The sequence below is a fragment of the Salarias fasciatus genome, chromosome 18 (assembly GCF_902148845.1).
Source record: "Salarias fasciatus chromosome 18, fSalaFa1.1, whole genome shotgun sequence".
Classification (NCBI taxonomy): domain Eukaryota; kingdom Metazoa; phylum Chordata; class Actinopteri; order Blenniiformes; family Blenniidae; genus Salarias; species Salarias fasciatus.
Window position 1 is genome coordinate 29530450 of NC_043762.1, and position 22323 is coordinate 29552772.

Below are 22323 nucleotides of genomic sequence, written 5' to 3' on the forward strand. Positions count from 1 at the left end.
AAAAACAAAGAAAAACATCAACGAAACACACAACTTTATATTTATTGCTTTAGTGGAAAACCCGAGGAAACAAGAAAAGATTAAAATGCAATTTAGAGATTTGTTTTCCCTGATCCTGCAGTGCTTACAGCTGATGGTTGTGTTTTCAGGAGGAAGTGTTCTGTTTTGTGGACACACTCCACTTTCCGTCCCCAGAGATCCACGTTTCCCCAAAGGACTCGAGACCCGGCTGCTATTTTCAGAGCGCCGGTTTGAAAACAGGCGTATGAATTTCATTTTATGGTGGATAAATGCTTTACAGCTTGTTTTTATTCAAACTTATGACTTTGACAAGTCAGGGAAACACATTTTAAACACTGTCAGTATATGATCTACTGTTTAAAAGCCTCTAAAAAAACTGGATATATGTTTGATTCAGAGCCAGAGGTGTGAAACATGAGGCCCGTGGGCCAAAGCAGGCCCACAAGAGGTTCCAATCCGGCCTGCCGAACCATCAAGCAAATGATAAATCTTAAATTTAACTATATTCCAGCACTATTTCACCAGTCCAGCTCACTCAGGATGAAATGTGGCCCCGAAACTGAAAGAGTTGACGTCCCTGATTTAAACAGACCTGGTGTCGGCTTTATTTCGTGTTGAGTCGTGTTTGTAGCTCGTTGACTTCGGGGTTGGAGGTTTCGCTGGTCCACATTGGCTTCAGCGGGTAAAGGCTGTACACCTGGTCACCACGAGAACCTGCATGAGCAAGTCGGTTGTGGCGAGTTCTTAGCCTGCTTGCTTTTGGTAGACGCAGCAGCAACTCGTCACAAAACTGTCTCTGAGGTGAGATCAGGAAGGTTTCTTCTCATTTGGCTGGTTTTTGAAGGTCATCTGGGTTTTCAATCAGCTAAAATAATAAGAATAAGATTATTTATTGTCGTGAAAGTGGATTACTTCATTTGTCAAAGTGTGAGAAAGCCTCCCGATTTTGACTTTCCAGAGCCAGGAGTCTGGTACGGAGGTCATCGGGTTCACAGAAGCCCGGACAGGAAGGGAATCCAGCAGTTATGAAGAGCTGCCTGGACCGCATCCAGGATAAATGATGGAAATCAGTTCAGCCAAACAACAGGGCAAAGAAGCAAACACTGAGGATCACTCTCATTCCTCACAAAATGAAACGAAACGAAACCCCGTCTTCCCACTTCTGTGAGAGAAAAGAAAGAATCTGGTGGCAGACAGTCACAACCACAGTGTTTCATGAATTCAGCTGAACAGTCAGCGTCTCTGGAATTCTCACTGCCATCAGAAGTCAGCCAGGATGAAATTTTACCTCACATTTTCACATTTTCCTGCTGCTGCTGTGTTCAGACAGACCCAGAAGAAGGTTGCACCACATTAATGCAGAAACCTCTTTTTTGGTTTTAATTCCCGACCCTGACTGACGTTTCAGCACAAACTGCTTGATGGGTCGTTACCAGGCAGTTCAAGAATCTGTTAAAAATCCAGTATGATTCCCTTTTTCTGAAAAGTAGTGATTTATTCCGGACGGGTGGTCGGTTCAGCGCTAGGAGACGGACAGTAACACACACTCATCGACACCTACAGGCAGTTTCAGTTCACTAATTAACCTGAGATGTGTGTTTTCCTGCTACCTGGATGAAAGCAGCGTCCAGAGAAAACACACACCTGCACGAGAAACCGTTCAGCCAAGCGTCTTCCTCCGTTTCCTCCAGCTCAGCCTCGCTTCTTTGGAAAATGTGGAAAATACAAGAAGTTTTAGTTCAATATCTTTCAGAGCGAGTGGGACATCGTCAGTGAGTCTGTGGTGGGACTGGAGAGGAAGAAAGGGAAAAAGACAGACAGCAAAGACTGCAGTGAGAAAGACGTTTGGCTTTTTTGGACGGTTTAATAAGTGATATTTTGATCCATTTCTTTGTGGTTCCTCGATAAAGGAAAGTGAAGGAATGCTTCATTCCGATGGCAGAGCTTGAGCGAGCCCTCCTGATCTGCTGATGGACGGATCTGCCTCGGACCGGGACGGACGTCAGCCTGAAGGTGTCTGAGACGGCTGGAGGTTCTGAGGCTCCGCTTAATGGGACGGATTGCATAAGACCACTTTAATGAGACAAGGAGACAAGGAGACAAGGAGAAGAGAAGACGAGACTTCGTAAGAGGCTGCAAAGAATCAAATGCTTCTGCTGCAGCGAATAATGCAACCCACAAGACACACAGCGCCGGTCCTGTCACAGCGTTTACGAGGTGAACAATGATGAGAGCGAGGACAGGACAAGCTCGGTCCTCTGTGTGGACGGTGGACTTCCAGAGAAAAACCAAGGACTGCATCAGAACTGAACCATATTTGAACCCTTGTTGTTGTAGCTATAATAGAATAATGATAATAAAGGAAGGCAGTGAATCTTTCATATTGCTGTTAGTATGAAGTCTCGAGCTGCTAGATTAAAGCAATATTTTAGTCAATATGGACTGATTAAGACAATTATCTAAAATCACCCGTCAGTCACTTCTATTGGATTAAATAACTTATCTATAATTTATTTACTGGTACTCTGGTCAGTCCAGGTTTTTCTGTCTAAACAACACTTTTCTCTGACTTTATGTCTCGTTCCAGGAGGAAACGTAAACCTTCACAGCTCTCAGCAGGCCGGTCGTCCTGAATGTTTGGTCGGGTTTACATTTTGAAACTCGGGGCCTCCTCTTGTTTTCTTACCTTCAGACTGACGGATGGTTCTGTGTGTGTGTGTGTGTGTGTGTGTGTGTGTGTGTGTGTGTGTGTGTGTGTGTGTGTGTGTGTGTGTGTGTGTGTTTGGGTGAGAGTAGAGCCGTGAGCCGGTCAGAGTTCACGTGTTTCTCAGACACACTGTCCACATCATTGCTCATTAATAAACTGTGTGTGTGTGTGTGTGTGTGTGTGTGTGTGTGTGTGTGTGTGTGTGTGTGTGGTACGGCATTACACATCAGTCTGATTTGACTGGGTTTGCAGTACAGATGGTCCCAGGCTACTAGTCACATGTGATTTATTGACTTTAAAAGCCACAACATAAGATGATTCTGAATTATTTTGAATTTCAAATTTCTGCCAAACAAACCATCTGATCAGGAGCCCGTTTGGCCAGATGGATTAAACACAAGGCGAGGACATGTAGGTTTATTTCTTCCTCAGTTTTACTAAGTTTGCAGCTTAATTTAGTGTCTAAAATAAGCAGCAGTGCAAGATTACACTTCCTGTATCAAATAATGTAGTTTCTCTGATGTCGCTTCATGCAGCTCATGGATCTGGCTGTGGAGGAGTGGATCCGGGTCCACCACAGGCCAAACACTCGCATTCACAGCTGCAGGCAATTAAGAGCCATGAATCAGCCTCAAACACACGTTTCTGGACTGTGGGAGGACACTGATGTACACGGAGAACAGCGCTCAGGGAGTACATGCAAACTGACAGTTCTGCTTTTTAACCCATGGACTGATGACTGACTGCTGTCCCCACACATTAATAGATTCGAAATAATAGAAATTCAACTGGAAAACTGACTGAATAGATCAGATTATCAAGGTGCCGATAGGTTGACCATTTTAATTACTTACCAATCGCTGAATCCACTTTTACAATGTCCTAGTTACATTTCGTTTTCCTCCCTAAATAACTGGGAAGTCTCACACAGCGACAGTGTTTCAGTCCAGCCGCCTCACACTGACGCTTGTTTTCAGACGTTTCCTCCCAGGTTATCTGTTGCTGTTATTTTTCTACAGTTTGGGTCTTTCAGTTTCTGTCGGTTCAAACCCAAACACTCTCAGCCGCTCTGTTCGCAGCAGCAGGCTGCTGTTATCACAGAATTACTCCACACTGACCAGCTCCAAGCTGACCGCCAGACGAGTCCGGGCTGGACAGAAATCTGTTGTAACTGCAGCTAAAACAAAAAAAGCTTCTTCCATGGGTCAGATATGCAGAAACATCCATACCATAGCATTTCAATGGCCTGGAATGAGTTTAATCACAACATTTAACTCCATTTGTTGTGAACATTATCAAGCTCTGAACCTAAATTAGTTTCTGTCTTCTTTCAGTTTGAACAAATAAACAAATATTCACAAGTGAATATGCTTCTGAACTAAAGCATCGAACTGGAACGCCGAAGCAGAAGTGAAGTCAGATGCTGCTATTTTAGCTTGATGTTTAACAGCTTTTAGAGGAACTTTAAAGTCCTCCGTCATGCTGTTGGTCATCTCTCAGAATCGCACCGCTGTAAATGAGGAGCTGTATTGTGGAAAGCTACAAGCTTCCATTGAAAGTCTGAAAAGACGACATAACACACAACATCTACCTCAGAATGCGTAATTAAAAATGTACTTGAGTGAAATTCAAGTTCTGTTTATCAAAGCTTTCTTTCTAAGCAAACATTTTCAGTCTATCTGTGACTGTAGTTTCTTAACCCCTGATCGGATGTTTTATTGGTGAACCTGTCGAGAGGCGCTCAGGCTTCCAGAGCAGAGCCCAGCTTCACCCGCCATCAGGCAGCGTCCACTTTAACGGGCTCATGCTTCTGTCTTGGATTAACTGCGAGCTGTTTACTTGTCTCGTTTCCAGCCATATATACTGTATTTATTATGTTTATGCTTTTGGCAGAAGCCACACAGGAAACGGACGCTGGCCAAGAGGCTGATTGTTGTATTAAATTAATTCAGACTGCGTCGATGGAGCGGCGCTGGAGCGGCGCTGGAGCGGCGCTGGAGCGGCGCTGGAGCGGCGCTGGGAGCCGGGTCGTGCTCGTCTTGGGGATACTGCATATGTCCAGCCGCATCAAATCTATCAATCAACCTCTCAATCCAGTCCAGTCAGAGTTAATGAACTGTTAGTTTCTTTTTGTGGTAGCAGTTTTCAGAAACAAGGAAGAAAAACAGAAAAACAAAAAAACGAGGAACTGCTGCAGTTTCTTTGCACAAAGAAAGCTGGAAAACAGATTAAAAATAAGACTGATCTGCACGTTATCCTGTAGTTTGCAATATAATTCAGCTCTTTCTGTGTGTCTAGTTTTACTTTTTGTTCGCTGTACATAATTTAATGAAACTCTGGAACATGGACTTTCCCAATAAGTGATTTATTTGCATATTTGCACATGATTTATTCAGACTGATCACTCTGGACTGGATATGCGGTCCCGGCTGCTGAATGATGCTGGAGCAGCTATAGAGGCTGCAAGCATGGAAACAATCTTCCATGCAAATGAGGTGACTGAATAAGCAAAGTTTGTCCAAAATAAAAAGCCGCATTCAATGCATAAAATCAGATTTTTCATGCAAATCTCATGCATATTAAAATGTAGTTGTAGTTGTCTGAAGTTCATGGATATTCACAGTGTGACCGTTGAGCAGAACAGTTTCTCATGAATATCAGATGCTGCGATACGAGCTGTGTTTTCGAGTGTGTGTAATCTGTAGTGAACTCTCCAATCTATGGATATGTGTTTGCAAAATGTCACCTGCTCACAGAGAAACACCCCAAATACAAAAACCTCTTCCAGAAATCTTTGATAAATGCATAGCTGTGTATTTAGAGTCAGTCTGCTGAGATGAACGGGAGGGGAATGCGGTGTTTAGCATGTTGGGCGTGTTTAGGTGTGAAACACTGAGGTGTTTCTCGTCAGGCTGCAGCTCCGACTGTTAATGAGGCGACTCTGCTCTCTCAGACTCTTCATCACTGAGCTTTGTCTAAACTGCTGCTCATCACAGACATGCAGTGTTCTAGAGAATCTCCATGTGGAAAGACTTGACCTGTACGCCACATTCGCAGCAGTTGATCAGTATCAGGGAGCTTTAAAAACGCCATTAAGCGATTTGCTGGGACTCTCAGCTTGAATGGAATAATTCTGCAGTGAGTGTCTCTGCCCGTGGACTCAGGGAGACGGATGGATGTGCTCCACACCGGAGCCACAGGTGCACACTACCGGTCCGGCGATCAAGAGCGGCACCACTTTCTGTTTTCAGCTGACTGCCACGAGCTCATAGCGCCGTTCACTTTACGGCTCTGGTGAGTGACTTACGGTGCAAAAAGAGAATCTGAAAGGAAAAGGTCAGATGGAGGGCTGGATTGATGATCCCGGTCAGGAACACAGGCCGGTGTCGCTCTAGCGTCACAACACTCCTGTTCCTGCTTGTGTTTTTCGTCGTGTTCATGTTGCTCTGACTGTAGTTTTCAGTCAGTGTGTGGTTTAAAGCTCCTTCTTGTGATCGGTTGTGTTTTCCTCCGCCCTCGGTGCTCGCTCTCCTCCCCTCATTACCCCGAGCTACCGCCACCTGCGCCTCGTTTCTCCCAGCCTATAAACGTCCTGGTCTACATCAGTCCTCTGGTTAGTTAATTCGTTCCAACTTTGGTTCTGACTCTGTTTTTTGGGGGGAAACGTTCCCATCTTTTTAGAGATTGCCTTTTTATTGTTTTCTGAATGTGCCGACGTCTGAGTCCCTCTGCCAAAGTCTCTGACGGCAGTGAAAGTCCAGCTTGGAGAGTGGAGGCAGAATGCATGAGAAACAGCAGGCAGAGTACCGACTCTTCTCTGGTTGGCCACATGTACCTCAGGATTAACGGCCGTCGGTCTGTCTGGCCGCTGATGAAATGAAAGTGCGTTGTAATGTAAATTATAATGTTAGTGGGAGGAACCAATACGCTTCCTTACTTCTGCATTCTGCAGAATCCCTGACCTACTTGCTCAACAGGCCAGAGCTCTAGAAATGAATAAGTTACATATTTAGCTGACGTTAATCATTTCCTCCGTGCACGTTGTCTTCTCGTTACTGTACGGTTCAGTGGAGTCGCAGGAAACTCAAATACCTGGACAGGAAATGTTTGCCAAGTCATTCTGAAAAGCTCATAACTCTCTTTGCCTCAGCACGGTCAATATATTTAGGATTATTTTCTTCCTCATGACAGATTGGACTCACGTTGGTTTGTGAAGGCAGCAGGGACTGCTGGGAATAACACCAATGATAAAAGCAATCTGAAATGTTTCTGTGAAGGAGAGATAATGTGATAAAAATGTTTTAGGCTGTGCTGCCAGCGTTATCTAGACCAGCTCTGAAGAGCTGCCACAAAAAGCAGGAACACTCATAACATTCACACTGAAGGGGAAAGTACAGTCACAAATTTACCAGCCATGCAGGTACCGGAGAATTTCAAGGAAAAATACAACATATGCTCAAAAAGAACCTGCAAACCAAACGGAACCGACCAAAGCCTCGGGCCAGCTCCACCTCAGTGAGGCCCGACATCCACTGACGTGAGGAACAGTCTCTGTGTTTCAGAGTTAGTGTATAACCCACAGACAGATGCATTCAGTGAGTCGCTCCTCAGAGGAGCTGCCGGCTGAGCGCCGGGACCCGTCCCTGAGGACCACGGCCTCAGAGGCCGACGCACCTGAGACTCCTGTTATATCACTGATCGAGGGGCGAATGAATCCTTCACGTAGCAACAAATTCAGAGCTGGAAAATGGAATCGCGGCGGTCTGGTTGGTGGCTGGGAACGATGACGGAGAGCTCCTTGGAGGCTGGCCGGCAGACAAAACTGTCTGAGCCCGGCTGCTGTTTTCAGCAGAGGCGGCGCGTTGGAGACCGTGTAAATACCAAACAGGCCTTGGGGTCCGCCGCCTTCGTCCTTGGCCCGAGTCTCGTATCTCTCTGAGAAAACACAGCGAGTGGTGGAGACGGCGAGCGCTTCTGACACGTCCGCTCAGAGGAGCCGCCATCGGCTGCACTCTCCAGGAAGCTCCGTCTGGCTGAACGCTCCTGCTCGCAGACTCAAATGCTCTGATAATCTGGAGACTGCTGCGCAAATTTCCTTCACAAATCACGACCGGAGAGGAATCCCTCATTAAATCAATAATTAAGAATAGAAGCAATACACTGAAAGCTACCAAACTTTATATCTCACGTGTTTCATCCAGTGAATCGGGGCTGTTGTACCAAAGCTATTGCAGCTGTGGTTGTACCTGGTCGTCACTTAGAGAGCCTGAAATGGCTGACCTGGATATGTCAGACGAGAAAAAAAAAGAATCCTATCAACCTTTTACAGGAGGAAGAAGGCCGGAGGCGCTGCTGCATAACACAGAGTGGAACGGCACAGAAGACACTGCTGTTACTACTCCGACAAAAAGAATAGTTTTAATTTTACTTTAACAACTTAAAGCTTTTATGGTATTTAACCTGACAAAATATTTCACAATGAAATGAATATTTACATGTTTTATGTTCATGGACGCCCTCTGGAGGGTGCAGGACATCTCTAATGATAATGAGACCCTGATTGGCTGACCGGTTCGGGTTTGGCTCCACCGGCCGTCGGCTCAGAGTCGTTTCTGGTGTGCAGTGGTTGATGGAGAGGGTGACCGACGGGGCGGGCAGGACCCCCGTCGACCTGCATGCTGGCAAATGACTCTGGAATCTGTGGCGAGAGCAGATAACAGGTGGAACGTGGAGGGGCGGAGAACAAACACTGATCAGACCCACGATGGGGTTACAGAATGGATGCAAAGGAAAAGACTTTTTGAAACTCCGTCCAAGTGGAAACACAACAACAGCACCCACTAGTGACCCTACATGGAAACTACAGCGTTTGTAGCATTTCTGCTGTTAACATATAAACGGACATCGATTTCCAAACATTTCCAAACACAGAAACGATGTTTTCACTTGAAAAGAGGTGGTGAGGATGAAGATGCTAAAACCCTCAGATTATCCTCTGTGGCAACCACCGAAAGAAAAGTCGATGTATTGTAGCCAACAGCTCAAGGTTTTGTTTTTTTCAATTCAAGCCTATAAAATAAAAACCAAACAACACTTCTGGCTCTCATTAGTGTTTTGCATTTGAAAGCCAGAATTTGTTGAGACATGGGCAAACCAGGCCTGCAGGTTGAACTAATGACCTAATTAGACTCTAGTAATGGTGCATGGTCGTTACCGTTCTGCTGCTCATGTGTGTTTGGACTTTTGTTTTGAATTAGCAGAAGACGAGGAGCATATTTCTAGTAAATTGTAACGCTTCCCTTCAGAATAACTCTAAATTGCACACATTGGCAGCAGTGTCAAGAGCTTGACAGCCAGAGATTTTGTGGCGAGCGACTTTCCATCCGGACTAACTTCTGCCTGCTTTGCAAACATGGCGGTCATGTGAGCGTCTGAGGATGAGAGGATTTCACACAGCAAAATGCCACCGAAGCCGCAGAGATGGACCTAATCCGTTTCACTTCTCTGTTCGGTTTTGTCTGGAGCTGGTTTCCCTCTGCTGCCAACAAAGCATTTCAGACAGCTCTGGTGTTGGTGTAAAACGTCTGAAGCGTCTGAATGCGCCTCGCTGGCCTTCATCTCCGCCGGGCGCGTCCTCTGACTCATAAGCAGCAGCTGAACACACACTGGCTCTCTGTGGTCGCTCATCAATACCCACCGCCAGCCCAGAGTCTCCTCAGGCCGCGTCAATTTCAGGATTGATCACCTAAACACCAACGTGTGTGTGTGTGTGTGTGTGTTTACTCATGCCGGGATATGTGTGTTTATCATTAGTTTCAATGCATATGTGAGTGTGTGTGTGTGTGTGTGTGTGTGTGTGTTCAGCCTGAGGCCAGAATAAGCAGTGGGCAGTGTGTTTGTACTCTGGGTAATTGGACTGAGCGATGACTCCTCCTGGATCCTCACCGCTTCGCTCTCTGAGCCAAATGGATCCACTGTCTGCTGAAAGGAGAAATCCAAAACCAGATTTAGCGTCGGCATTGAGGGCGAGTGCTATTTCTTTTAAAAAGTGAGAAATAAATCATAATAAACTTAGAATTTAATCACTGCCATTTTGCCTTTTGCCATAATTCCTTAAATTTAAGATTTCCTGCACGTCCTTTATTTATCATCACGGCAAACTGTAAACGGGTTGTTCACTAGGGAATCAAATGTGCTGTGGAAACAGTGCTCGAGCTTTTCCAGGAATGACTAAACAAACATTTTCATGATCATTACTAGATTTTCGTGCCGATTCACCATCGTGTCACACATTCATCCACCCGGACTGATTTACAAAGGCCCAGTCGGCACAGCGTTTTCACCTGAAAACAAAAGCTTTTGTTGCATTTTGTCTGTTCCTTCACACAACGGCACTCTGAGCTCCTGGAAGTGCTACTTTTGAAAATCGCTCCCAGGGTGGATATTTTTGAAAAATACACCATCTACGTGGAAATGTTAGGAAAACTCAACTTTTCTGAAACACTGCTGTTGCACATTGAAAATTCTTCCTCTGCACACATGGAAACTACGCCATTTTCAGCATTTGCGCAGTTTCCATGTAAGCAGACGTTTTCAAAATGTTGCCGTGTGAACGCGAAATCTTTCTGACATGAAAACGCAACAACAATTTGTTTTCAACTAAAGCTTCTGAGTGCCAAGACGGTTTACACATCGTTTTCCAAGGCCTTAAAAATAGATACAGTCAGTATATACTTGGAAACATGCCTGATTTTTCGTATATGAAGGAAAAGATGCTAAATAAATAGTGTGTTAATGTCAGGCTCAGTATATCAGGTCTACTGTCCTGGAAAAAAATAAAAGATGAATATTAAAGGTTGAAAAATCTGCAGAAGCACTCACTCATTGCACATTTTCAAGTTTTACAGCTAAAATAATGTCTAACGTGAGTTATGTTTTTATCCATCCATCCATCTTCCACCGCTTATCCGGGGCCGGGTCTCAGGGGCAGCAGTCTCAGCAGGGATGCCCAGACTTCCTGTCCCCAGACTCTTCCTCCAGCTCTTCCTGGAGGATCCCAAGGCGTTCCCAGGCCAGCCGAGAGGCATAGTCTCTCCAGCGTGTCCTAGTCTTCCCCGGGGTCTCCTCCCAGTGGGACATGCCTGGAACTCCTCCCAGGGAGGAGTCCAGGAGGCATCCTAACCAGATGCCCGAGCCTCCTCAGCTGCTCCTCTCGATGTGGAGGAGTAGCGGCTCTACTCCGACCTCCTCCCTGGTGACTGAGCTCCTCCCCCTGTCTCTAAGGGAGTTCCGCCCCCCTACGGAGGAAGCTCATTTCGGCCGCTTGTATCCGGGATCTTGTTCTTTCAGTCATGACCCAAAGCTCATGACCATAGGTGAGGGTGGGAACGTAGATTGACCGGTAAATCGAGAGCTTCGCCTTTCGGCTCAGCTTCTTCACCACAACAGACCGATACAACGACCGCATCACTGCGGCCGCTGCACCGATCCGCCTGTCAATCTCACCTCAATCCGTCCCTCACTGTGAACAAGACCCCAAGATACTTAAACTCGTCCACTTGGGCCAGAGTCTCTCCACCTACCTGGAGGGGGCAGACCACCCTCCTCCAGTCGAGGACCATGGCCCCGGATTTGGAGGTGCTGATCCTCATCCCTGTCGCTTCACACTCGGCTGTGAACCGCCCCAGTGCATGCTGTAGGTCCAGGTTCGATGAAGCCAACAGGACAACATCATCTGCAAAAAGCAGAGATGAAATCCTGTGGTTCCCGAACCGGACCCCCTCCGGCCCCTGGTCCCTGAACCGGACCCCCTCCGGCCCCTGGCTGCACCTAGAAATTCTGTCTATAAAGATTATGAACAGAACCGGTGACAAAGTTCAGCCCTGCCGGAGTCCAACATGCACCGGGAACAGGTCCGACTTACTGCCGGCAATGTGGACCAGACTCCTACTCCGGTCATACAGAGACCGGACGGCCCTCAACAAGGGGCTCCGGACTCCGCATTCCCAGAGCCCCCCCACAAGGAACCACGAGAGATGCTGTCGAACGCCTTCTCCAAGTCCACAAAACACATGTGGACTGGTTGAGTGAACTCCCACGAACCCTCGAGCCCCTATGGAGGGTCTAGAGCTGGTCCAGTGTTCCACGACCAGGACGAAAACCACATTGATCCTCCTGAATCCGAGGTTCAACTATCGGTCAGTTATGTTTTTAATCTGAACAAAACCAGACACAGAGCGTGGTCGTCTCATGGGTGTTTTAATTGACACACACATCTCAATACGGTCCAAACATTCACACTTATCCTCCTACCGAGGAAGGTGGCTTCACACAGCTGGAAGCCTCTGCAGCGGGAGAAGTGTTTACTGTTGTCCAGGAATAGCCGAGGCCGCTGGTCCTGCTGCCGGCGCCGGCTCAGGGGACCAGTGCTGATTTTCACAGATGGCAGCTGAGCGAGCTCCACTGAAGCTCACTCAGCTCCAGATATCAGGCCTGAAGTTAACGTGTGGAAGATGCGGCGAAAACGCAGAGAGAGAATTGTTCTGCCTGGTCTCTGGCTCTGATGTGACGCTCGCCAAAGTCCTGATGCTGAATCTTTAAAAGAGCGCGCTGCTGTGGGACAATCAGAGGCAGCAGTGTGAGGACCTGTCCTCTCCAGACCCTCACGGAGTCCGGTCTGTCTCCTCAGCTACTGAACACCTCAGACCGCCTCCTCCGACTGCGCTCTCCCACAATGCTCTCCTCTCCTCCTTACATCTTACTGCAGAGTTCGTTCTTTATTTGTGTGTGTGTGTGTGTGTGTGTGTGTGTGTGTGTGTGATTGGGCCAGATTTTCTGCTCCAGTTTCCCTGGCCGTGCGCTCAGCCCCCCGCTGCACTCGCCTGCTGGAGTTTGGTGAAATCAGCCAGCTGGATGGCGGCGGGACAGAGCGCTCAGGACTGGTATGAGCTGCGGTGTAACAGTCGTCTTCCTATTGGTTCATGAGCCGCCGAAGCCCTTCCTGGTCCTCGGTCACAGTCGGCTGGTCTCAGGCGCAGGACGCCCTGTTGGTCATGCAAATACAAATATCTGGTAAAGCTCTGTGCAAAGACGGAGAATATCCAGCCGCTCCCAGCCCAACATCAGCTTATTTGATCGGATAACTCTGTCTGACGCACACTCTGAGGTATGACGGAGATTAAAACATGAGGATGTGTCTGGAATTTTAGCCTCAGTGGCTTTTATTTCTGGATTTTTTTTTAGTGTTAACTTTTAAAACCATTCCAGCCAGTTATCTACAGCAACTTCCTTTAAAAATTGTGAAAATTACAATATCATTTTATTTCAGGATTTTTGACTTCTTTCTGATCAGATTCATGATTACACTATACTGCCCTCCAGTATAATGTGTTGTTTGCAAAAGGGTGAAATCCCTGACAAGGAGGAACTATTTATTCATGTGTGTTTTACCATTATTACAAACCAGTTTGGAATAAACAGGAGCAAATGCAGAAGTTAATAGAAAAAGAAAAAAAAAAATGTAGGTGAAGCACAAATTCAGTTTCATTTCCTGGTAATACCATCACACACTTCCTGATTTGACTCTTAAACACTTAGATACTAAATTGCGCAACAGATTAATCAGTAGGTTAATATGAATACATTAATGGTCTTCCACAGCCTACACACACACACACACACACACACACACACACACACACACACACACACACACACACACAGTCTTGTATTTCTATCCTTGTGGGGACCGTCCATTGACTCCCATTCATGTCTAGCCCCTAACCCTGACCCTTACCCTAACCCTAACCCACACCACAACAAAGCCTAACCCTAAAGAAATGTTTTTGCACTTTTACTTTTTTCAGTAACAACAACATGGTCAAGAAAACACTGTTTCTCCTACTTAGGACCGGAAAAAGGTCCCCACAAGGCACGTCGTTCCACGTTTTGCTATCCTTGTGGGGACATTTGGCCCCGACAAGGATAGAAATACAAGAACACACACACACACACACACACACACACACACCATAGCTCTAAATGACTTATCTTGCTCCAGGACTGCTGATCGTACCAGAGCACGGCTATTAATCGTGGCGCTAAATGAAGAGCCCATTGAGCCAGCTGGAGCAGGTCTGTGCCAGGAGCTCCTGAGCTGTTTTTTAGAACTGACACACAGCGCAGCGGGTCGCGTTCTTAACTCTTAGCTAAAAGGTTGAGGGTTTCAATCTGGGCCAGGCTCGTCTGCATCATCATGCCTCTAGACTACATTCTCTGCAGTAGTTTCAGTCCATAAACAGCATCCCCTAGTGGCCCTACATGGATACTGCGTCGTTTTCAAAACGTTTCAGTGTAAAGGCGAAGCTTTTCTGAAAACGTCATATAAATGGTTTGTGGTGTGTGTGCGTTCCAGTTTGGGTTTGTGTTGCTTTCTGTGAGTTTACATGTTTCTCAAAACGTAGATGTTGTAATGAAGTCCGTCTCTGGACAGACGGATCTAAATCTTGGTTTTCCTTGTGGATATCCAGTCAGCAGCAGCGGAGGGAACTGACTGACCGAGCTGCAGCAGATCGCTTCAGCAACAGTCGGTTTTAAAATGGAGGTCAGTGTGACACTGGAGCGGAGGGGAGGGGGGGTGTTCAGCCCGGGGCAAGATTCACAATGGAACACAAAATCTGTCGTATCCCAAAAAACAAAAAAGATTTCCTCGATATCAGTTTAGAAAGAATAATGTTGATGAAACTCTACCTATTTTTTTCCAAACGTAAACACAGTTTTCCGATGCATTAAGCCATAACCAAATCATTTCTCGCGATATTGTTCACTGTCCTGTCGTATTGCAGCGCAGCAGACTTCAGCAGCAGGTTATTTTAGAAGCCCAGCAGATCGGAGGCAGGAGCAGTGTGGTCGCTTGGAGCAGCTCACTGATCTGTCAGTTAAATGACAGAGCTGCTTTGTTGCAGTCGATTTATTAAATGCAAAGGGTGGCGGGGCAGTTCTTCCTCCCGCTTTCTGCCGTCGGCTTGATTTCCCAGCAGAATCGGAATCAGAGACGGGCCGAGCGCCGGGCTTCAGCGTGTCATCCGGGATGGCGGCTTCGCAGGACGCCGCAGCTTCGGCTTCGGGGATTTACCGAGACCCCGGCGCCTCCTGCGGTTCTCCATCTGCCCCACCCGAGGGCGGGGACTGCGATCTGACCGGCGCGAACAAACCGACACCGGCAGAGAAGATTTAAAAAGCAGAGAGGCTGTCCGGATGTTTCACACACCTCAGTCCGGGTGACACGGTGGAGCCTGTGGCGCTGGCGGAGCAGGATGAAAGCCCGGGCGTGAACAGGAAGCCAGGCTGGAAATCACAAGAACTGCATGGAGAGAAAAGAGTGGGCGGCAGGTGGTGCACGGCGAGAGGAAGGGGAAACGAGAGGCGTGGGCGGGACCGACGAGTCGCTGGAGACGGCGGCCGCCGAAGGAAGTCAGCCATCTGCTCCAGGGACGTTCACTCGTCCTGACCCACTCTCCCACTGTCCCCCCTCAACGCCACGGCTGCTTTCAGTGTCCCACAGACAGTCTTCTGGCTGAAGGGCGCCGTTGTTGTCGCTGTGGTCCATCTTGTGTTGTGTTGCTGCAGCAGCTCGAGGGGATGAGGGGTCGGAGAGGAGCCGACTGCCGGGAAAAAGTGCAGTGGTGATGTTCTGGGATGCTCCCTGGAAAAATGAAGTATAGACAGATAACGGTTTGCTGTGGAAAGACTGCATAACATGTTTCAAGCATGAGTTTCTACTGGATCTTGAAAAACAGCAGCAGACGATGCTTGTCAGCAGTTTTCTGGACAAAACAGTCAAACAAACCTAGAAGAAGGCAGTCGTTATATGGAATTTCACATTTGTATTGACAACAGGATAAATGGTACAGCAGTCAGCATATTCCCTCCACTGTGAGATGTTTTTCCTTGTCAGGGTTAAAGTTTGTAGTCTTGTTGAAGTGACTTTATGGAAAAGCAGATCAACCGTGGCCAGCAAACATGGAGCCATTTAACTCTCTCTAAATCCTTAATGATGCACTTTAAAGATCAATAAATATTATTTTTAACACTTTATTTGACTTTTGGATCTGATCTCAGCGTTTTGTGGGTGAAGTCAGGGTCCTCTGTCCACCCCGGGGAAAACACACAGAGACGTCAGTGAAAACACAGCCTGAACTCAGAAGGCCTGAACTGAAGTGATGAAACTGTGAGCTGTTCTACTGGCAGTTTTTTTCCCATTCATTTTCATTGTAAAAGTCAATTAATCCACCATTTTTTCCTCATTTTGCACCACTTGGGAAGAGGTACTGGACTATACTATACTTTTTGAAGATCACTGATGCCTTTGTCCACTTGGAGTGATGCTGAGAGTTCATCGCCGGCAGTTCACTCTCGTCTTTGTGCTTCCGACTGCCATTTGCAGGTTAAATTAAGTCTTTTGTGCGCCCGGGGCCTTTTCTCCAGGTTGTCTGGGCCCTGCCCCAGCTCTTCAAACACTGAAACCACACGCCCGGCGGCGAGGAAGCGTGCCTCGGTCTGAATAGCCATTGTCCGCCCAGATGATTGTGACTCATTGTCCTGGCAGCGCAGGCCGGGAGTCAAATGATGTGACGCCGCGGAGAGACCTCCATTGTGGCCCGTGGGACGCGGCGGCAGGAACGGCTGGACCTTCGGAGGAGTCCTGCATGAATAGTGGAGTAATTCAGTCCGCGGCAGCGAGGCCATTAGCATTTTGAGTGGATTCACCGCCGGCCCCGTCCCATTCACTGGGCCAGTCCGTGAGTCGCCGGCAGAACCTCCGCGGTCCGGGTCGTTTGGGAGGAAAAGGTCGCTTTTCGACACACACACACACACACACACACACACACACACACACACACACACACACACACACACACACAGCGCAACACACAGCTGACATCTAGAGAAGAACAATTTGAAGATGGACTAAAGTCAATCATGTGTCTAATATGCTGATTTCACAAGTGAAGTTAATTATTTTCATTTTATCTCTCAGTTTCTCTGGAAAAATGTTCAAACTGAGCATAAAGACAGGATTGAAAAGGACTTAATTTGGTTAAGATAAAGTAGAACAGCTAAATCCAAATACTATTCAGCATTTTTGGTGCACTCTTCTACTGACTAAAGGAAACTGCGTGGCGGTGTCATGATAAGTGAGTCATAATATACAAATATTCATATTTAAAAGGAAAAAAACAACATGCACCAGTCCTGAGCCTGGAATTGTTGTGGTGTTGAAGCGCTCTCCCCCATGAAGTGGACAGATGGTAAAACCCATGAAAAAACCTCCAACTGCAGGAGTGAGCCAGAAATCTGCAGGCGTGTGTGTATGTGTATGTGTGTGTGTGTGTGTGTGTGTGTGTGTGTGTGTGTGTGTGTGTGTGTGTGTGTGTGTGTGTGTGTGTGTGTGTGTGTGTGTGTTTGTGTGTGTGTGCATTTTAAGCTCGTCCTTACTGACTGATGACCTCCGTCATTAGATGTTATCTTGGAGCTCCAGCTCATCGTCTCGTCCCGTTCAGCTAAAACACGTATTTACTGGATATGTCACGTTATTTTTAACTCCGTCTAGATCGGGTCTGTTTGAGCACGGAGCTCATCTAACAGGAAGATCTCTCACACACACACACACACACTCACTCACTCACACACACACACACACACACACACACACACACACACTGTATGTGGCGTTATGGGTCCACCTGTCTGTGGACGGGGAGGAGGCTGGGTAGCACAGAGGGGCTTGGCCTGGACTTGAACCCTTGACGCCCTTCTGGCTGTGAGCTGGGACTGCTCTCCACTACACCACTGCAGGCTTAGTAAATCACAGTAAAGTGATCGTTTGGGTTAATTTATAAAGATTTTTGAGACGCTGACGGGACTCAGACTGATACAACCCTTCCTGTCTACAGTATGTCTGATATTATCTAAGATACTGTTGCTGTCTGGAGGATTTGCGTTTGGCACAATATGCTGAAGTCAACACTGACATGGATTACACTGAATCTCCATATCTCACTTGACAAAGGTTTTGCGTTGCATTTCTAATGACATGTTCCCTATCCGAGAGGTGAAAGGGGGATGTGGAGGCGTAGGTGGTTGAGAATGATGGGATGAATGAGGACAGGTGGACCATATCGTCCACTGTTTGGGTCAGGTTCAGTCCCCGTCCCACCATGTCTCATGGACTCAGGGTTCTTCAGCTGTGAGCGAGCGCTTTGTGAGGTGAATCAGAGTGCTGAAGTGGTGAAACGCTTGATAAAGATCAACGACTATTGTTGCATCCTTCTTGAAATGAGCGCTGCTGATTCTCCATCTTCCATTTACTGTGGAATTTAAACTCAAGATGTCTCACATTAAAAATGAAATGTGTTGGCTGTTGTGGTTGATGGTGAGAGATTGTATTGAAATGAACATCTTTCCATAAATGCACACTTATTGCAGTCATGTGTTTAGTGCAGTTGATCCAAAGACTCAGAGCGACTGTTGTCTCAAACTGAAACGTCGACACACAAAGAAGCCGCTGCCGTCAAAAGCCTTTTTCCATGCATCCTTTGACAAGCTGCTTGATTCATTACTTGAAGACTTTCTTTTGTCGTGACATATCATCAGTTCCTGCCTTTATTCCTGAGCTTTTTGCTCACATTTTGTCCATTGTTCGGTTTATTTATTGGATTTTCGTACTTCCATATGAAATTTCCTTTCATCCCTCAGATAAGTCCCTTGGTGATATTTAATCTAAAAAGATGTATTTTCCTGCTGTTTCAGAGGTCAGAGATCCAAGATGGGAGGCAAGCTCAGCAAAAAGAAGAAGGGATACAATGTAAACGACGACAAGGCCAAAGACAAGGACGCCAAAGCGGAGGGGGCGTCCGCCGAGGAGAGCGAAGCTCCGAAAGACAACAAAGACGAGGCCCCGGCCGCCACCGACGCCAAGGAGGTGGCCAACGACACGGCCGCCAAGGAGGCGCCGGCGGCCGACGCCGCCGCGCCCAAAGAGGAGGAGAAGAACGCCGCCCCCGCTGCTAAAGAGTCCGAGAAGCCGGCCGCCAACGCCGAGCCCAAAGCGGAGGCCCCCAAAAGCGCCGAGCCCCCCAAGGCCGAGGAGAAGCCCCCCGCCCCCGCCCCGGCCAAAGAGTCGGCCGCCGCCGCCAAGGAGCCCGAGGCCAAGGCCGCCGCGCCCGAGAGCAAAGATGAGGCCGACGCCAAAAAGACTGAGGCCCCGGCGGCGCCGGCGGCCAAAGCCGAGGCGGCCCCCGCCGCCTCCCCCGACCCCAAGCCCACGGAGGCGGCGACTCCCGCGCCGCCGAAGGAGGCCGCCGCCGCCGCGCCTAGTTCAACACCAGCTGCCGAGCCTCCCGCCAAGGAGGCCAACGCCACGGAGGCACCAAGCAAGGATCAAACCGTAGCAGTTCAAGATTAATGGACAGCTTCTTTTCGGAAATGAAGAATTAAATTACCTAACTCAACAACGACGAAGATTTAAAAAAAAGAAGAAGATGAAGATGAAATTTACTAGCCCACCCATAATACGATGATAACAATAATAATAATAATTGTAATGATGATAATTGGTTGAACGAGGAGGACTGGAACAACCACTGGAGAAGTTTCCCACCGCTGCAGATGATTATTGCTATTATTATTGTTACATTTTATTCTATTTTTTTCTGCTGTAGTCTTTGAACTTTGATACGAGTCTGTCGGCCATCGCCTCGCCATCCTGCGCCGTCGTTCCCGTCCCCTCCGGCCTGGTGCCTCCAGTGTCTCGGTGATGTGGGCTTGTGGTCGTGGGTTTTGATTTTCTTTATTATTCTTTGCTCTCCAGCTCATCCTCCCTCGGCTTCCTGGTATTGTTGAGTTGTGTTGCGACCCATTTGCCCCTCGTCAGCCCACCCCTGAGCCCCCGGGATGAGAGCTGTCCGCCTTTCTAAGACCGTTCTAAAGCTTGAAAGAGGCTGGCTTTGCAGAACAAAACACATTCTTAGATGTATTTAACAGTGTAGGATTTTTTCACATAAACTTCTACATTTTGTACTGAAACCCTTAGGTATATTGTTAGTAAACTAAGTGGTTTTTTAACATTTGTAATGCCTATAAGTCTGCAAAGCCCTGCTGAAACTAGGATCTTTACAATGCTCTTAGAAAGTTTAGTGCAAACCTCTGATCCTCCACCTAAATCTTGCCCTAAATTAAAGTTAAAATAAGGATCTTACCATTTAAAAGAAACATATCTCTTGCTGACCTCGGGGAGATAGGTGGTACAATCACGTCGTAGAGATTGCTGGAACTTGCTTATCACACCAAGAAGGGGACGTTTACAATTTCATGGGTAGACTTCAGATACTGGAAGACCAGTTGTGTCTTTCCGAAGGTAAAAAAGACTCAACTTCGCTCTCAAACATCCTGCGATTGTCCTTTTCTGAATCCTGTTGTTGGAAAAAGAAGAACAACAAGCAGGCGTGCAGGATAGAAGCTTTCTTAGGAGCAACACGTCCGACTTCGACAAATTCAGCTGTAAAACCAGAATAATGTTGTAATTAAATATTTGAATCTGCCTCAGTCCAGTCGCTCGATCCACTAAGAGCTCCGAAACCTCGTCCTCTTGGTGTGAAAACGTTCCAGATCCAGATCTGTAGCCGCGTTTTGAGTCAGTGTTGCTTTCCGTCAGAAGACCAGGAAAAGGGAGATTTTCGCTAACCATCGGCTCTGTGATGCAAATTCCCAAGGTAACCACAGGCGGCGCTGTCATTATGGGATAGACTCTTTCAAGGGAGCCTCTGATTTTAGTCATTTTCTTCATGCATTTTTTCTTTATTATTACTTTTCAGAAATATATATTACATATATGTGCATCTATGCAGTGATGGAAGAAAAAATAGGTTTGATTAATAAAAAAACTGTAGCAATATGAGAGTGGAAAGAGGCTGAAAGGGCAAAGAAAGGTCTGAGTTATCTCACTTTTTGATGAATTTGTGGCTTTTATGAGCTAAAAACAAGGAACTGTTGGAATGAGGGGAAAAGCCATGAAAAGGGAGACTGAAGAACGACAAATATCTTCTTTTTTAAAAAAATAATAATTAGTAGGATGGTTATGGGAGCTGCTAGTCAGACATGGTGGGGTTGATCGTTCCACTCTCAAACGGATTGGGCTCAACACCATATAGAACCAGGCAGGGAAAATACCAGCAACCCCGAACTGCACTCCACTCCAGCGCTCATTCAGATGAACTTTCTTCTCTCCACCTTTGCATACATGTAGGTGTATGTGTCTATATTTTGTCATCTCAGCCATCCATCCATCCATCCATCCATCCATCCATCCATCCGTCAGCTTTTCGGTTCCATCCATGTGGCGCACGGCGTTTCCCTCCCAGCACTCGTCGAACCGTAGCAGAAAACACACACTGGAGGAGCGCTGTGGGTCACTCGGTACACTTTCTTTCTTTTTCTTATTCCTTTTTTCTTCCCCTCTTGACTCAGTAAAAATTGCATGTCTGTGGTTGGGTGAACCTGTAGTCCTGTCTTTTTGGTCAAGTGGAAAAAAAAACAAAAAAAAAAAACAATGATTTCTCCGTCAGCATCCATGGCAGCCACAGTGGATATTTTCATTCCATGTCTCACCACTGCTACTTCCACAACACATGTTCATCCAAACGAACAAAAAGATGATATGGAAATTGATGCATTCAAAATTATATGTACTTGTATAAATGGTGCAACAGTAATAAAAATGTAAGAAATTGACTTAAACTTGAAAAGTTGTGTAAGTTGGCTTTCTTTTTTCTCTCCAGCCCTGAAACAGTATGCTTAGTATGCCACAATGGTTTATCCACTTCTTTATCCTATGACGGCAGCAAGAGGCTCTATTTAAAGAAAAATAAGTGGAATACTTGCTCAGCAGCTAATGTACACAGAGACACAGACGAGCTGCTGAAGGCTTTGGAAAACGGCCAGATAGTTCCCTCAGGAGCTGGACAACAACGAAAAAACAGCTAAAGGAAATGAAAATGTTGGGTTTGACTGAAGAGGAAACCAAATGGATAATCAGGTTGGTTATCGCTGCTGAAGGTGCAGATCTCTCACCTGTTGTGTGACAGAACATTCATGATTACCTGAAGTGACACCAGGGACACCCTGAAGTGAGTGAGTTCACACAGATGAGACAGAGGATTCTACCAGCTTCCACTGGGGTCACATGATTTCACACCAGCTTATCGCGTAAAAAAACAAAAACAGCAACATACTGATGGGGGTAAACCAGGGAAGAGGGCAAACACGGCGGCACAGAACCCTTCGCCAACAGCTGATGAGTGATGTCTTCATGGGTTCCCGTCCCCCCTCACCCTCCCGCTGCTGCAGGAGCGAGCGGCTGTAAATCAAGGACTTAATCTCCCCGCTGTGATTTACACCTGTTCAGACGGCGTTCCGCAGCCATTACTGCCGCCGTGCCTCTGCTCAGGCCTCTGATCAGAGGTGAACCTGGGCAGGAGTAGGAACTGGATGCGTTTCCTGTGAACGTGACGGGAGTTTTTAACGTGCACATCTGGGAA

The 22323-nt window shown here is 47.0% G+C and overlaps 1 protein-coding gene across 1 annotated transcript in view; it reads left to right on the forward strand.

The window, feature by feature from the left end:
* The window catches only part of basp1 (brain abundant, membrane attached signal protein 1), a 36002-nt gene extending 15342 nt beyond the window's left edge, over positions 1-20660 (forward strand). The window contains exon 2 of the mRNA XM_030114757.1: positions 18539-20660. Within this exon, the coding sequence (XP_029970617.1) occupies positions 18555-19193 (639 nt within the window). The 5' untranslated portion in view covers positions 18539-18554 and the 3' untranslated portion in view covers positions 19194-20660. The remainder of the gene's footprint in view (positions 1-18538) is intronic.
* The last annotated feature ends 1663 nt before the right edge of the window (positions 20661-22323 follow it).